The 16,975-nt window shown below is 45.1% G+C and overlaps 1 protein-coding gene across 1 annotated transcript in view; it reads right to left on the bottom strand.

Moving 5' to 3' along the window:
* Nucleotides 1-16,975, bottom strand: part of Sergef (secretion regulating guanine nucleotide exchange factor) — a 220,468-nt gene that overhangs the window by 170,385 nt on the left and 33,108 nt on the right. The window contains 1 exon segment of the mRNA XM_087211592.1: nt 1,817-1,971. Within this exon segment, the coding sequence (XP_087067718.1) occupies nt 1,817-1,971 (155 nt within the window).

Here is a 16,975-nt window from a genome sequence, read left to right as displayed (position 1 = left end):
CTTAGCAATTATTATCCTCATTGTGCCAACAGAATGAGAGACAGAAAAAATCTATGAAATCCCTGTCCCCCTGCTACCGTGCTACCCAACCCCAATGTCTCAAATGATCTGGGAAAGACAAGGGAAAGCTAGAGTCTAAGACAGTGGTGGCGAACCTATGACACACATGCTGCAGTGGGCTGTTTCTATCATTGAAAGCTCTAGGAGTTTCGCCATCACTGGTGTAAGGCATTATGTGCCAGGCTCTTGGCCCTTAATTCACAAGTAGACAATATCAGTTTAAATATCAATTCTCCCATTCACTGCTGCAAGAGTCAACCTCTTCCAAACAGAATCTAGACAAATACAGCAAAAGTCATAAAGATGTTCATAACCTTTGATCTTCATCCCTAAGATCTTAAGAAAACACTTCAACAGGGATTCACTGCAGAATTCACAATAGTGATTTAAAAATTTAGAAAGAAATGATCTAAATGCCCAACATCCAAAGGTTTGGAAAATCCCAGAACCTTCTAATCATGTAATATTACACAGCCACTTTAAGTGATCATTTTTAAAGACCAAGAGGAAACACAGCAAAACATTTGTGATAAAATAAACAAAGACTGAATACAACACCTCATAAATACTATCACTAAAGAAGTATGTACACGTGCATATGCAAGAAAGAATTTAGTCATGCTAAGGTGATAAGATTATGGTGAGTTTATTAATTATCATCACGTGCAAATGGTCTTTGTGGTGTTATTTAGCACCTGTCCAATCAAAAGAAAAGAGAGAGAAATAAAAGACTCAACCCAGCACTAAGAAAGGGCCCAGAGGACCAGAGCTGGGAGGCAAAGCAGAAATTGAGAACCGACCTACATACCCAGAAGGAGGAGGCCAGATAGGCCCCTGGGGAAGGGAAGCCCTCCAGGTATGGACAGGGAAGCCTTCCAGGTATGGAGAGGGCTGTAATTAGTCTGATGCTAATTACAGAAGTCTTACTAGCTTACTAATTTTTTGACAGACTCTGAATGAAGACTGAACTCCTTCATTAAGTTTCAGAGGCACATTTCCTATGTGGCCATTCGTCTCAAAAACCTAACCTTTTCTTTTTCAAAAGAGTAGTGAAGTAAAATTTAGTAAGAGCAACACACACTCTGGAGAAATTAAGACTCCTGCCTTAAATGTAGAAAATTAAACCCAATACAGAGAACCAGAACCAGAGAGGCTTGAATAAGCAACAGAACTACAATATTATTTACACTGGGAAATAGAAACTGAAGTTTTAAACATTCAGCTCAGTACTAAAGGTTCCCTTGATCTCATTCCAACCCATCTTTCTAATATTACCTCAAAATTCTCCCATGTTCCAGTCAGATTTAGCCACCAGTGATCCCCAAAACATCTTCATATTCCTATCCCCATGCCTGTTCAAGCTGTTTACCTACCTAAAAGCTACCTTAGCTCCTACAACTGCTTGCTCAAGCCTGACCCGTCCTCTAAGGCACAGCTCAAAGCTACATCATTCTCAAAGCCCAGTCCAATCCATGTACCCTGAATTCATTTCCCATTCCTCCCATTAAACCCAGGACACTGTACCCTGAACCTTTCCACAGGAGTTACACACCGTCTGCCTTATGGTATCGTCACTCGGGTAACTGGAAAAATGATTCTTCTGCCATATTAAACGTGAGCTTCTTGGGGATAAAGACCCTTTCGGGTTCCTACACAGAAGCCATCATGAGGCCTGGCACACAGAAGCCCTCACTAAACACATCACTGGAAGACGAGGGAAAGAGACGCACTGCATCCATGAGGAGTCACCGCCTACCTCCGTGGCTCCCATCAGGCAATGCAGAGGTGAAGGTGTGCTGTTCGGTGGTCTCGATGAATCCTGGTTTTCTAGTTTCCAGTCTTCTTGAGTCTCCAGCTTCCTCCCTAGTTGACCATAGTCTGCTCGGCCCCAAGTAAACACCTTGCCAGTTTCTAAAAACAAATATTATTTGAATTAGGGCTACATTTCACGGTGATGCTCTCATGGGTAGGCAATGAAATACTAGAGAAAATGTGAACATTTGCTTTAGCACTGACTGCTCTGTACCAAGAGCCTTCCTATCTCCTTGTAAAGAAAGCAGGGGTATTCACATTGTTACAGATATGGAACTGAGTTCAGAGAGATTAAACAATTTTCCCAGGATCAAACAAATAGTGAGGACCAGAGCAGGAATCAAACAGGTTGATCCTAAAGCCCATACTCTTGCACTGTATACAGCTAGAGATAATGGTTATTACTACAGATAAACTTCAATCACACTTATGTCTACCCACACATCCTCCTTGTGCTTTGCCTAGATGCCTATTCTCAGGCTCTCCTACCTCTAACCTTACCCAAGGCCCCTTTACTGTCACTGAAGTTCTCCACATGTATTTCAAACTTTTAAGGCCTTATTCTTCATTAATAGCTGGTTTCATGTTTTCCCCACCATGTAACACAAGAGGACCTCTCACGGCCTGTGCTCTTACTAAATGAACAATTCTAATAGTTCCAAGGCAAGCACCAATGTGTGCTAGAAGAAAGACAGTGAGAGAGAAGGAAAAAAAAGACAAAATCATTTGGAACCAGAAAAGCAGCTGGCTCCCCAGCACCACATGGGAAGCTGGCCAGTGCTGAAGATTATAGAAGAAAATGAAGTTTGAAAAAGGAGACATAGCCTTTCCTCTCCAGATAAGGGAAAATTCACCAAACTCATTCAGTTGTACCAAGTGCCGCACTTGTTATTTCAACAGAAATGCAAAATCCGATGAGACATAGATTATTAACAGATTCTCTGCAATAAATATGCATAACCATGTGCGCTGTATAAATTCTTTATACATGTTTATTTTAACAAAGAAAAACTCTGCTTAAGAGACAAAACACCAAGTAATGCATATTAAATTCTAGATAAATCTACTACATACTCTGTGTTTGGTATCAAAGCTTCATCTGGCCCCACATTCAACATATGTTTTATAGTGTTGGCTAAAAACAACTACAGACTCATGGGGAAAATGTCAGAATATCACAGGGAGATAGGGCTGGGCATGGATGCAGTTCTCAAGCTCCACCTGCTTGGAACCACTGAGGTAAACACCAAGCAGTTTCCAGGCATCTGACTTTGGGGCTTCCTCAAAGAGAGAACAAACCCTGTGTAGCCCACACGGAGCTCAGTATGGCAGGGGAACTGGGAGTGGGTGCATTCAGGTACACTATTTCATGCATCAACAGGTACGGTTCCTTTCCCACCTGGTAAACTATGGCTCAACTTCTAGGGTCTAACTCATGGGCCACTAGCTCTCTGAAGCCTTTCTTGACTCTCCAACTCTCCCCAGAAAGGGTGAAACTCACCTTCCTATAAGTTCCTTTATTAGTGTACTATCAGCTACTAAACTGCCATTCAACACTCAACATTCTCCCTTCACTTATGCAGGATCAGACTGAAAAAAGTCCATGTACCCAGAACCCTCAAAGCATTGAAAACCGGCAAACTGTGCTCACTGAAGTTGGCTAGGATTTATGATTAAATAGCCCTAGCAGAAGCCGTCCAAGAAGCCAGAGGATGAGGCTGGGCTTCTTAAACATCCCTATCACTTCTCAGCTGGGCAGAAATAGAAAGCTGTTATCTGCAAGAATATGGAAAGAATTTGTTCTCACAAATTGCCCAATGAATCCTGTCTATCACATCAAGCAAAACACCTTACAACTTTCTCTGTTATTGATTATTGATGTCCAAGACAGGCAAGACTGCCAGAATATGGTGCCACCATTATTACATCTCCAATAGCAATTCAACCATTTCACTTACGTGGCACTTTTCACCTTCAAAGCATTTGACAAAGATTAACTAATTAATCTTCATACTCTCTAGGGAGTCTGCAGATGATCTGATAGAGACAAGCCTAGAAACCAAGCCAATTTCACGTTCAGCCTTCAGTCTCAAGACTAAGTTTGGTGTCCTCTCTGAACCCATTTGTCTATTTCTCCTCAAAGGACACTCTGCCTCAGAAGGCTCACCAGCAACAGAGGAGATTCCTATTTCTCCTTTCCTTTAAACAGGCATTTATGGACAACTTCCCAGGTACCCAGAATTCATTTCAATTAATCCTCATAATAACTCTGACATAGAGATTATTAAGCTTATTTTGCAGATGAGCTTACATGACTTGAAAGTCAAATGACTCAGTCAAGTTCAAACAACCAGCAGGTGGTGAAATCAAGATTTAAACGTGTGTCTTCTGCCTCCAGGTCCAATGGTGTCTACAATGATTGCACAGCTGCTGCCGCAAACTGACAAAACCTGGTGGATAAAACAGCCATGTTTACCATGTTTGAAGACAGGGGACCAGATTAAATGGATATTCTGTGTGCTGCCCAGCTTTCCTCACTAGACTGACCTCTCCAAGGGGCTCATGTTCCACTCACAACTCTCACTGCTGAAATAAAGGCATTCAACACATGGGTTATGATTTTATGTCACCTTGAGTAAAAGAAAATAATGAATCTACACGTAAAAAAATGTTCATTAGTGCACTGTAGATAAATGTCTGCCTCAAGCTAGATCATGCTGTCAAATCCAAGGAGATTCAGATCATAAATTTCACAAATGAATCTTTCCCTTAAAGAATTACATATTACTGAGATAAAAAATAGATATATTAATGTCATCTAAAAAGTATAGGTATGTGTCTGTGGATAAATGATAAATGAGAGAAATGACAAAACAGCTCAAAAAAAGTCAGCAAATGAAATATAATTTAAAGACACATCCATGTAAGAATTAACAGAATAACTACAGAACCAAGAAATAACATTGCAACCAGTCTCAATGCAATATAGAAAACAACAGGAGCCAAATGAGTAGTATTGACAATGAACATTTAAGGGAGTTTAGAGGCAACATTTTAAGCTAGAATTGTCCTGGCAGTTTCGATGGAACAAATGCCATTTAAGGTGAACTTCTGTATAAGAAAATAAAATGGGAAAATGAGGGAGGATGTTGTAGGAGCGAGGAGAAAGAGGTGAAATAACATGAAAATCAAAAGGGACAAGGCCAAAGAGTGAAGGGAGATGCTAGGAGGGAGGCTGCAGGGAGGTCAGGACTGCCAGGCTAGGCAGCCACAAGGAGATGGCAGGCGTGGAATCTGGATCTCACTTTCCACACCACGGGGCCACAAATCTGGTTGCCTCCTCTTCGCTATCAGTACCATATTTTTTAGCATATCAACATGTGTATTTTCACTTATTTATGAAAATGTACGCTTGTGTTTGACATATTTATCATTCTTTACAAATTTACCCTCTAAAATATACAGGATGACAGACTCAAAAAACAGAAAATTTAAAAGAATGCCAATAAAAACATAAAAGAAGTCCTAAAACTGTCTTATCTCACCCAGGCAATTCACCTTGCACACTCAGTTTAGGGACCACTGCAGACTGTTGGACAAGAGCGGGACCACGTGCAAGGAATGTTTGGAGGTGGTATCTCCAGCAAAAGCCTGGAGGACAACACCTCTGGAGACCTACTACGCCTAAGCAGCACTGGGCACTGTGTTATGCACTCTCTGTACAGTGTCCTGTTCATTCTTCCAACAGTACTCTCACCATCCGCATTTTACTGACAGGGAATAATAGACTTAACCCAAGTCACAGAAGCAGTAAGTGAAAATGAAAGAAAATGGGGCCTAAAGTGGGGTGAGAATCATAGAGAAAAAAAGAAAAGTTTTTAGAGCTCAGTACCTCATTAGAAAAAGAACAGAAAGACATGAATGCCACTCTGAGATTTCAGGATTTCAGAGTGAGTAGGAAGGTGGTGGTACCTTAAAAGAAGTAACTGAAGGGGTAGAGATGCTAGATCAAGGGTCTTGCCAACAAGAATCATAAAATATTACTTTACTACCAAATGATATAACCCTCCTAGGGCCTCTTGCAAACATATTATCAAGCAGTCAAATATAAATAAGGGGGCGAGGGGAAGTAGAAAGACCACCGGGTGCCAAGCCTGAGAGGAGGAGCTTTGAGGGCAGGGTGGTGGGTGGGGAATGTTCTGGAAGCTGACTTCCAACAGCACCCAGCCACACTGCCTGGACTGGAGGTACAGGTGGGGCCTGCAGCCACATGGGCAGCCACAGCACAGTGAGAAGCCACTCACTCTAACACTGGCTGAGTTCCTCAGGAAAAAGACATTTCTCTCCCGTTCTAGGGACGGGGGCCTGAAGGTGACAGGAGGACAGATTAGAGGAATATACACATTTTCTTAACAGAATCAATTCAACAAGGAAACAGTGTTGTGGACAATAACACAATGGAGTCAGTAAACAGAGGTGGATGTTTGAAAAGGAGAATCCATGGGTCCCATAGGTACAAGGCCACACAAGCTCTCCAGTCTCTAAACTCTCATCTCCCAGGATGCTGTGATGCCTTTGAGAATATATGAGTGGGAAGCTACTCTCTACCTATGAGTTTTTAACATTTACAACTCAACTTTTTATGAATTCTAGTTACTCTTGGGGTTATTTATTCTTAGCCCTGAGAAGGTAAGAATAACTTCTGTAGCTCACCCTTTATTCTGCCATGTGACAGAAACTTTATAACAAATGCATTGGATTTGTTTTAATACATCACTAACAGCCCAAGAGCGATCCGGGACCCTCTCTCTGTGTAAGGAGCAGAAGAGCCAAGGAGAGGGCTGGCCGGAAGCGGTCACTCTGGTACCATGCCATGCTGCCACAGGCCCGTCCTCACTGTCCCTGTGTCTATTCCCCTTGACCCCGTGCACAAGTCACCTCCTACTCACTCCGGTTCTGCTGACTCCTCAGCCCAGAGTATTCTTCTGCACAATAATCCCAGGAACCATGATCCACCTTTTGGGAGCTCTTCTCTACGTTCGTAAGCACATATTCCTAAGAACTATCTTGTCCTCCAGCAAGCCAGGTACATGACAGCAGGGCTGTCTGCTCTTGTTCATTCCTTTATCCCCAACAATGCCCAGCATGAAGTAGATACTCAATAATTGTTGTTACCTGAATGAACAAATGAATCTATCTCTTCATGAACCTACCTACTTTCCATCCATTCCTATTGCACTTTACCATTCACTGGCTTCATAATCTTCAGCAAATTAATTCAGTATCTCTAAATCTCATCTACGGAATGATAGTATCTCTGTGTAGGGCTGTTGCAAGAATAGTTTTGCATGGGGCCAGGGATTTAGCTCAGTGGTTCCGCTGCCTGCCTCACAAGCACAAAGTCCTGAATTTGATCCCCAGTACCCCCCCCATAAAAGAATAGTTTTGCATGAAGCATATGGTATGTAGTGGCAAATATTAGCCACCCTTAGTATTCTTCTCCCAAACTAAACAATACAGAGCAACCGTGACTTCCAACAAGGACTTCCATGATTCCACAAAGTTCTCGCCAACTTGTTTTATTGTCTCAGCCAACTCTCACCTGCCAATGTCTTAGAGTCAGTGCCTCTAATGATAATCAAAAAAGAGAAAGAGCAGGGAAGGTTCTATTGTATAATTTTGGATTTTCTTAAGATTCAGGCATCATGCCAGATATGTTAGCACATACCTGTTAATCCCAGCACTGGGGAGGTTGAAGCAGGAGAATTGCTACAAGTTCAAAAGCCACTCTGGGCTACATAGTGAGTTCAAGGCCAGTCTGAGTTCAAGGCCTACACAGAGAGATACTGTCTCAAAAAAAAAAAAAAAAAAAAAAAGATTCAAACATAGTAACTGGTATATTAGAGGCATCTGATGTACTACATGATACAGATTAATTAAAGCTAGAAAAAAAAGAAGGGAGTGAAAGGGACAATGGGGAAGAGAGGTGAAGTGAGGTAAGCTGGAGAGAGGAGTGGAAGAGAGAGAGGAAAAGGGATGGGAGAAAAGGGGAGAGGAGGAAAGGGGAGGGAAAGAAGTTTTAGCTCATGAGCCCAGACTCATGAGACCTGTATCCCAGCTTCTCCTCCAGGCTGCATGGCCTTGGACAGACCGTTCTCCTTAGGACCCCAGTTTTCCCATCTAAAAAGTGAGTGGACTGGACCAGACGGCCCCTCAGACATCTTCCAGATACAGACTTGAATAACGATGTCTAAAACTCTTCAGTGTCAAAATGAGTAATGTACAATTTAATTTTATTGCCACCTTTGGAGTCTTCAGTCTGATCAGTACCCTAAAATAAAACATCTCTAATTTCAAAGACCATTCATATAGTTAATAATTTAAATAAAAACTGAGACTTAATTATACAGTATATCCTATTTCTAGTAAAATATCTCTCAAGTTTCCAAAGCCATACCATGAATGGTATCATATAATAAAAAGGTTGGAATTTTTTAAATGTTAATACAGAATAAAATCTTCACATATGGGCTTCCCAGCTAAAAAAGGGAGAATCAGCCTGCAAAGAGAGTAAACAAAAAGAGAAAGGCCTGGAGAGAATGTACTTACTGAGAGCTCACTGCGGAGAACTTTGTTTCAGGCTCTGTTACATTACATGATTTGATCAAGCCTCGATGATTGGTGTGAATCCCATTTCACAGATAAATAGACCACAGAGGTTAAATGATTTTCCCAAATTACAGAGCCAGTAAGTGGCAGAGCTTCAACAATAGTAACTGCTATTTAAGGGTTCTTAGTTCATGCTAGACTCTTTATATGGATTATCCCATTTAATCCAGAAACACCCCATGAGTGGGCACCATAATCCTCCAATTAGAGATCAGACAATTAATGCATAGAGAGAGGTTACGTCTTGGGCTCAAAGCCAGCAGCTGTCAGTGGCAGATGCAGTGGCTTGGCACCAGGGCCGCTGCCCTTCATCACTGTCCCACCTGACCTCAGAGTGAACCTTCCCGAGGTCTTCCAGAGGTTGTTTAGAGTCACAGGGAGAAACACCTGGGCTGGATGAGCAAAGACAGCCCAGCTGCTGAGGGGCTGAGTGCCACCCTTGGTCTGTATAGCAAAGATCAGGTCCCAAAACAGCCAGGCACATACCTATAAAGCCAGCTGCTCAGGAAGCTGAGGCAGGAGGGTGCCGAGTACAAGGCCAGCCTGAACACCTAAGTGAGACCCTGGCTCAAAATAAACAATGCTTTTAAAAGTGGGTTGGGGATATATATAGCTCAGTGCTCCCTGGGTTCAGTCCCCACCCTTCCACACCCTGAGAGTCCTAAACACACAGGCACTCCACTCCACAAGGCTGCTCCATTCCCAACACTCACTTCACGAGCTCCCAGACTGGGGGCACGGGTAACGGGCATCAAGATGAACTGCACATTCAAGGGCCCCAGGCTTCGAGTCTACTGGACATGCAGGGTTGGGGCCTCCCTGACACAAGCAAGGAGGAATCTGTCTAGTTTCTTCTCCAAATGGGACAAGGACATCTTAGATGTCCCCAGTCCTAGTTTCAGTAGCTCCCTTGCCTTCCATGCTGTCCCTCCTGCAAAGCGCCTGTGTTCCAGCAAAGGTGGGTGACTGACTACTCCTTTACAGAGGAGCATATTCGTTCCTCCCTCCTGGGCCTTCGGCTCATGTTGTGTCCCTAGCCTGTGGTGCTGCCAGCCTGCCCTACCTACAGAACTCCTCCTCACCCTTCAGGACCCTACTCAAATGCCCCTCCCTTCCCAAAACACTCTACCACCCCCTGGGCAGAACAGACCCACTCTTCCCTTAGGACCTCCTGGCACTGTGCTTGCACCTGTGCCAACTACTACTGTACTCTAGACTCCAAAAACAGGACAATTTGACTGCAGGACTTATATTGCCCATGAAAGGGTAGAGGTCAGTGACCCTCTCTTATTCTACGTTCTCCACAGCTCCTAGCAGAAGGCCTGGCCCAAAGCAGGTGCTCGGTATTGGTTTTTTTTTAAGTAACAGATACCACTTTTACCATGGACTTTTCTTCCTTTTTCCGTCTTTCAAAATTATTTTTCATTGACATGCAAAAATTGTATATATTTATGGGGTACCAGGTAACACTTCAATATACGTATACATTTCATAATGTTCAAATACTACCTTTCTTTTTGTTGTTGTTGTTGTTTGTTTTTTATTTTTTTTGGTACTGGGGATCTAACCCAGGACCTTGCGCTTGCGAGGCAGGTGCCAGAACCACTGAGCTAAATCCCTAGCCCCAAATACTACCTTCCTTAAAGGAAGAAACTTAAAAATCTCAGCCAATTCATGCAGAGGTAAATGAAATGACCTCTCAGAAACACGATGAAAAAGGCAGAAATAAACACAAACACACTCATTGCAGGTGTCACGAACATCGTGACCACAGCTCTCTAAAGTCAGTCTGCAAAAAGCCACAGAGAGAGGCTGGACCACGATCCCCTGCTCCAGGCCACTGCTATCCCTGGCTCAGTGCTCACACCTAGAAGCCACTTGGCATCCGAGAAAGAGACCCTGATTGGGGCCAGTGCCTCTGCAGATGTTTCCCACATTCAAACTCCAAATCTCCTTCGCACACTTTTAGATTCTTATTAATAACACATTAAAATGTAGACTGCTGCCTAATCTTAGCTGTATGATTAAAAAGAAAAACCTCAATTCTCTCCCTCCCAGCAAGAAAGGAAGCTACACCTCCAGGGCTCCTGAACGTAAGAATCACACCCTGCAGAAAAGCTAACAGGAGGCTCAAGTTGGGGAGAAGAGGGCATGGAGGGCAGCTGAAGGCAAGAAACAATCCCTTGACTTCAGAGAAAATGAAAACGAGGCTGAAGGAAAGGAATGACCTGCCCATGGACAACGTGCTTGGCAGAGGCAGAACTAGTGTCCCAGTTTCCTGCTCCCCAGTGCTCCACCTACTGCCTGGTGAGGAGAGGAAAGGAGGTAGACAGACTGTAGGGCCTCAAAGGCTTGGAATCGTCTGTGATTCTTCTGCAGTGAGCAGGGCACTGTCCAGCTGGAGAAAGAGCTCCTAGTTCTGGATTCTCAAGAGGATTATTGGAACAAAGTTCAGAGTTCTTCACATCCAATTCAGCCTCACAGGACGCCGTAGCAACATCGCGAGTCGCGCCGAACGCGCCGAATCAGCCCGCCCCTCCCACTCTTCTGTACAGCGACCTGGTTCCACACTACAAAGACGCAGAGGACACTGGACCACCAGACCACTGGACTGGGTAAGTTGGAGTTATCTTCACCTCCCATCAGGACCGGGACTATCTTCAGGGGAAGGGCAGCTGGAACCTGCATACAACTCTGAAGAGTTCAACCCTGCAGGAGGACAGGGAGCTCAACTTGGGACTTGCAGCCAGAAATCTGCCTGAATCTCATGGGTCTGCGACTAGCTTGCTGAGACTCATTGACTTATATCTGCACACTGCAACCCACGTTGTCTATTGTGACAGCAGAGACATACCCTGAAAGAGGCCCTTCATCTTCATGGTTATTGTTTATTCCCAGAATTAGTTTTATTATTTTGGGTTTTTTCTTTTCTTTTCTTTCGCTCCTCTTATCTTTAATTTTTTTCCCTACTCTTTGCAAATATCTCTTTTTCTTTCCTTTTTTCTTTTCTTTTCTTCTTTTCTCTTTCCTTTCTCTCTTACACTCACTCTCGTGCTCTCCCACATTGTTCATCTTCCCTTTTTGTCCCTGTTTTGGTCCTCATTCGGAGTTCTTCTTTATTTTCCTAGTATTCTCTTTTTCCCTCTCACCTGTGTCCTCTGGCCACACTGCTAACCTTCCCCTATCCTTCTTCCCATCTGTCCCTCCCTCCCCAGCCCCTTCTAACTCCCCATCCCAAAGGGTAAAGTTGTTATATTGAAGAGTTTACTCACTATATGTTGGGTTGGTCCTCGATCTTGATTTAATTCACACAGCTAAAGGTGATAGATTAATAACTACCACAAAATGTCATTTTCAAAGATGTACTTGATGCAGTGGTGTTGCTGATTGTATCACTTGGGCTAAGGTGTTGGTATTGATCTAGTCAATGAACCTTCCTAGTATAAGGAAAATGAGATAGCCTGAGAGTCATTAGAGACTCAAAACCTAAAGACCAGCTACATCTGGAAGACACCTCTGAGAAGCAATCATTCCATAAGGGTTCTAATTACAAGCAACAAAGATACCTACAGTAAGCAATTTCAAACTATCAACCCAGGAGTTAAACCAAGGACAGTACCAAAAACAAAAATGAGAAGACATTTAAGCAAGGCACAAACTCAATTCAGTCTCACAAGTCATCAGAGCAAGAAGGAACCACAGAGCACTTCGTACCCAATCATCCCAGAAAAGAATTTATTTACCCAAGGTCAAATAGTGAGTTGGAAGCAAAGCGAAAGACAGGAATCCAGAGCACCTTATCTTCTTATCTTCTAGTACCTCATGTCTACAACTTTGTAGAACAGTATCAGTCAAACAAGTTAAAAAAAATTAATTTTAAAAAAAGGAAGAGGGGGCCGGGGATTTAGCTCAGTGGTTTCGCCACCTGCTGCGCAAGTGCAAGGACCCAAGTTCGATCCCCGGTACCAAAAAAAAGGTAGCAAAGTATCAGTCCAGCCTCTCTCATCTTCCTCTGCTACTTGCCTCACCCACTTACCAAGGGGCTTCCTGGGCTCCTTGGCAGGCAAGAGCAGGTAAGGGAGGTCCACACAGGCCCTCAATGCCTGTGTCCTGAGGGTGGCTTCTCGGAAGGAGGGCCCAGGGCTGAGCAACGGAAAGACACACATCCCTGTCTCCTTCTCCTCTCCCCCGCCCCCCCTGCAAAACTGCCATCCCTACCCCTAAACAACACCTTCGGGCTTTGTCCATTAGAAAAGATCAGGCACAGCCTCACCTCTGAAATTACAAGCTTGGGTAGAGGGAGACTGCCCCCAGCTGTTGCTGAGACCACATTTTCCGCTGCTGATGACTCACAGCGCCAAAGCTGAAGGCTGGAACCTGGGAGCCGGCACAGCCAAGGGAGACCCCGCAGTTGCCAAGCACACCTGGGCCTGCAGAGAAGCTGCCCATAATCCTTCCATAAAAATCAAGCACCTGGACATGAGAACACAGCTCTCGCTGCAGACCTCCTGAAGCCCCACAGAAGCAGGACCAGGGTCAGAACAAATCCTGGGGCCAGTGAATCCTGCAAAGCCCACTGCCTCCCCACCTTGTGTAGAAGCTGGACTCTCACATCTGAAGCCCCAAGAGATCCCCCCAGATACACTATTTGCATTCTGAGCTTCCAAAAAGAAACAAGCTTCAGTAAAAGACAGGCCCTGTTTAAGATCTTCAAATAAGGGAGATAAAGATTACTCCCAAATTTTGGGTGAGTAAATAATTCTTAAGAACCAGGAGGGGAGGGAGCCTACCTTGGGATGCCAGTTTGTGGCCAACCTCTTGGAATATGACCTCTCAAACTCACTGCAACCTCACCTCTGGGAAACTGTCCCAGGTTCTTCAAGAGAGGTGGGTAAAAGAGATCTGTCAGGACCCTCAAATAGCCCCGTTCGCTGATAGGGGAGCACTCTCCCCCGCCCCGCAGGAGAGGACGCAGGAAGGTGAGAGCTGAGCAGCAAGGCCGTCAGAAAGATTCAGTGGAGGTGACGCCCACTCCTCGGTGGGTGCAGGGCTTGGGGACTTGCCACAGCAGGGTCATTAATAAGTATCACCAAAGGGTACCACAGAGGAGAACCCATTATGTGTAAGGACCCATCAAGAAAAGAAAGATCAACAGGAAACTTGGAGTCCTGGTAATTTTAAAGAAGTGGGATGGAAGAGGGTTTCGATTAAAGTCCACTGTCAACACTGCCAGGAGTTGACAGGCACTGCACTTACATTCGAATAGCTCATCTAGAAGTCCGCAGCCTCGTGGTATGGAAAACAAAGGGTCAGCAGGGCCAGTCCCCGTGAGACAGCCTGGCTTTCCCTTCCACAGCTGCTCATCTCCCTCTTGCTGTGTTCCCTTCTCCCATCCAGGCCTCAGACCCCAGAAAAAGCACCCTTTGCAGGAACCCATCTGCCAAGAACCTCCGCAACACCGACGTGGCCTGTGTAAAATCCTGACATGGTTTAAGCCTACTTCTGGGGGTTCACATTCAGTCCCTCCAGAACCATGAGCAGCAAAGCCACAGTGCCTCCCAGAGAGGCAGACTTTTCCACGGCCAGGGCTGGGAGAGGCATCTGCTGCCCAAGAGTTTTCATTTCATAGGCTCGGCTCCAAGCAAATCAGCAGAGCGCTGTTACTATGGACCATCTGCCAGGACCTGGAAACAGCCCTGTTACATAAAGGGGCTAGGATAATGAAATTTATTAAACTGGGTTCTTGCTCCATAAAGGAGACAAAGCACTCTAAATCTCTCTTTAAAGGGACAATGTGGGCAACAGAGAGTCCCCGGGATAAGAGACCCCCTGGCTCTAATCCTGGCTCTGCTGTCCATTAGCTGTGGGACCATGAGGGCAAATCATCTCCTTTCCCTAGGCTTGTTTTCTCAAATTTCAAGTAAGGATGAGACGGTCCCTTATGGCATTAAAGGTCTATGACTTATTGTTTTCTCTAAGATGGCAAAAAATAAGCTTACCTGGGTATTAATTTTTATACTATAGGGTTAGCTTTCTAAAAATGAAAGGCACCTTTATATCTATGGGTTTAACAGAGAGAGTAATGAGCAGAGCCACTGGATCTGAGGCTAGCTGGAGGAGAGAGTGCACAGAGGAGAAACCAAAGGTCAGAACCTTCTACCACCCCCAGGAGGGGAGGCCCACGCAAAGCTCAGAGTAAGGATCTGGCTGGGAGCAGTACTCTTCATGGTCTCCTCCAAGGCACACAGCACTTTCCGGTTTACAAAGTGGTTTTGCATCCATGACCTTTGATCCTCACCCCACCCTCACAGCTGCAAGGTGTGATGCTCACTTCACATGAGCCAAGTGAGGCTACGTGAGTAGGTTGTGTGAGCCCGTGTCCCTAACCTTCTCTTCAGTTTCCCCTGTGTAAGATGGGAGAGAGCCTGACTTGACACAGTGTCTGTTGGATTGAATAGATGTTTGCAAAGCCCTGGCAAAATGTCCAGCACACAGTGTGTTCTTGACCAACTGCTTAACCCTTTCCTCACGGAGCTCTACCTCAGGGTGGTATTCAGAGAAGCCCCAAAGCTGCTCGTTCTCTGGCCCTTAAGAACTGCTCCAAGAAGAAAGGCAACACAATGGCTTCCCAAGTGGGAGATAAACCAAAGAGCCAGACATCTCCCACCCTTCCTTACCCACGGATTCCAAAAGTCACCCAGGCCCTGGAGGAAGGGGCTCCCCTGAGGGTGCATGCTCAGATCAAGCTCAGATCAGACCTGAGGCAGAAAGTAAGCAGGAGGCCTCAGCACAGGCACCTGAGCCACCCTAAGTCAGGGTCCTTCCTTTCATTATTCATGACTATCACACACTCCATGCCTCACAGAAACCTCCAGCAGCTCCTTCCCTGCTCACAAGGACCCACTCCCTTTACACCCAAATGTTTCCAGTCTCTTCTCAATTTGTCGGGGCTCTCCAGGTGAGAAGACCCCGGTCATGCAGACTACAAGAGGATGCACTCGCTGCTTCTACAGCTTGGTCTCCTCCTTTTGCCTACAATGCCCTCCTGTCACCACTGCCTAGACAACAAGTATGTAGTGAACAAAATCCAGTGAAGGAATGAAGGAAGGATCTGTAAATGAGTAAATGACACAGTAACCCCTTCGTGACGTAGAAAAAATTAGGGATTATGATTCTTATTTTATAGACTAGGAAATTCAGGCCCAGAGAAGCTAAATAACTTGTCCAATTGCACAGTCAGTAAGTGGAGAAGTTAGAACTTGGACCCAGCTCCTCAGGGCTCTTTCGGCCATATCAAGTTTCCTCCTAAAGTAGAAAGTCACTCTCAGATTGAGAAAGAGCTGATTCCTCCAAGATTCCTCAAAATGAGCCACTTTCCTCTTGGCACACTCTGAGAGTTCTTTAAGGAACTGGCTGTCACGATGATAAGTGAGAGTGCCTATAGGACAGGCAAGGTCCCCTGAGAAAGGGCACGCACAGTGTCGTCAGTCAAAAACCGAAAAATGATGGCGACACTGTAGGCTGGTCGCTTAATGCTCACTTTTAGATAGCTCCTGGAACAAATCAATCCCCACCAGGAAAGAAAAGGACTCCTTGAATGGAAACTCAGCCCTCAGAGTGGAGCTTGAGGTATGGCTGGCAGCCCCACTCACTGGAGACAGATGGAGAAGCCAAGGAGCCAAGGCAAGGCCATGAGACAGGCAGGGCCAATGCTGGTCTTAAAACCCTGGGCCACCAAGCATTAATGGTTACCTCTGGGAGCCGAGGCTCCCTGTCTTGGCCTTCTCCAAGAAAGTGGGCAGAAAGCAGAGTCATAAGCTGGGTCTCCTGGGTACAACTAGTGGAAAGGCACAGCTTCCACATCCAAAAGCTCCAGCTACTCTGGGCCACCAGCACTGATGCCAAAGGCCACCTCTCCGATACGCCAGGGGAGACACGGCCATGCATAAAGTAGACCAGGTCCTGACCTATATGGGGCTCATGCTCAGTGAGAAAAGAGTGGCAAATAAGTAAATTAAGAATGATATGATATCGAGCAGCAAAAACTGCTATAATGAAAAATAAAGCAGGGCAGAGAACCCAGTGTGAAAGGTGACATTTGGGCAGGAACAAAAAGAAGTGAAGCAGCAGCTCTGTGGGGCTCAGAGAGATGAGCATTCCCACTGGAAGGGACACCTAGAACACACGCACAGAGAGGAAAATGCTGGGTGCTTATTGGCCCACACTTCCTAACCCAGCCCATAAAACCCAGCATGTCAGGGACTGCTTTCCCCTAGGAGCTTTCACCAGGGAAAAGAGACAAAATATTTGTTCCTTCCTGCCATAAAATCCAGGAATCTGTTAGACTGAATGCTTGTATTCTCCAAAATTCCTATGTCGAAATCTTAACCCACAGTGTGACAGTGTAAGGATGTAGGGCCTCTCGGGGAGGTGA

This window comes from Heterocephalus glaber, unplaced genomic scaffold (assembly GCF_053883595.1).
Source record: "Heterocephalus glaber isolate CG9 unplaced genomic scaffold, H.glaber_assembly_v1.0 deba00001428, whole genome shotgun sequence".
Taxonomy (NCBI): Eukaryota; Metazoa; Chordata; class Mammalia; order Rodentia; family Bathyergidae; genus Heterocephalus; species Heterocephalus glaber.
The sequence above is the reverse complement of the archived record's forward strand: the minus strand, read 5'-3'. Positions and strand labels throughout refer to the sequence as shown.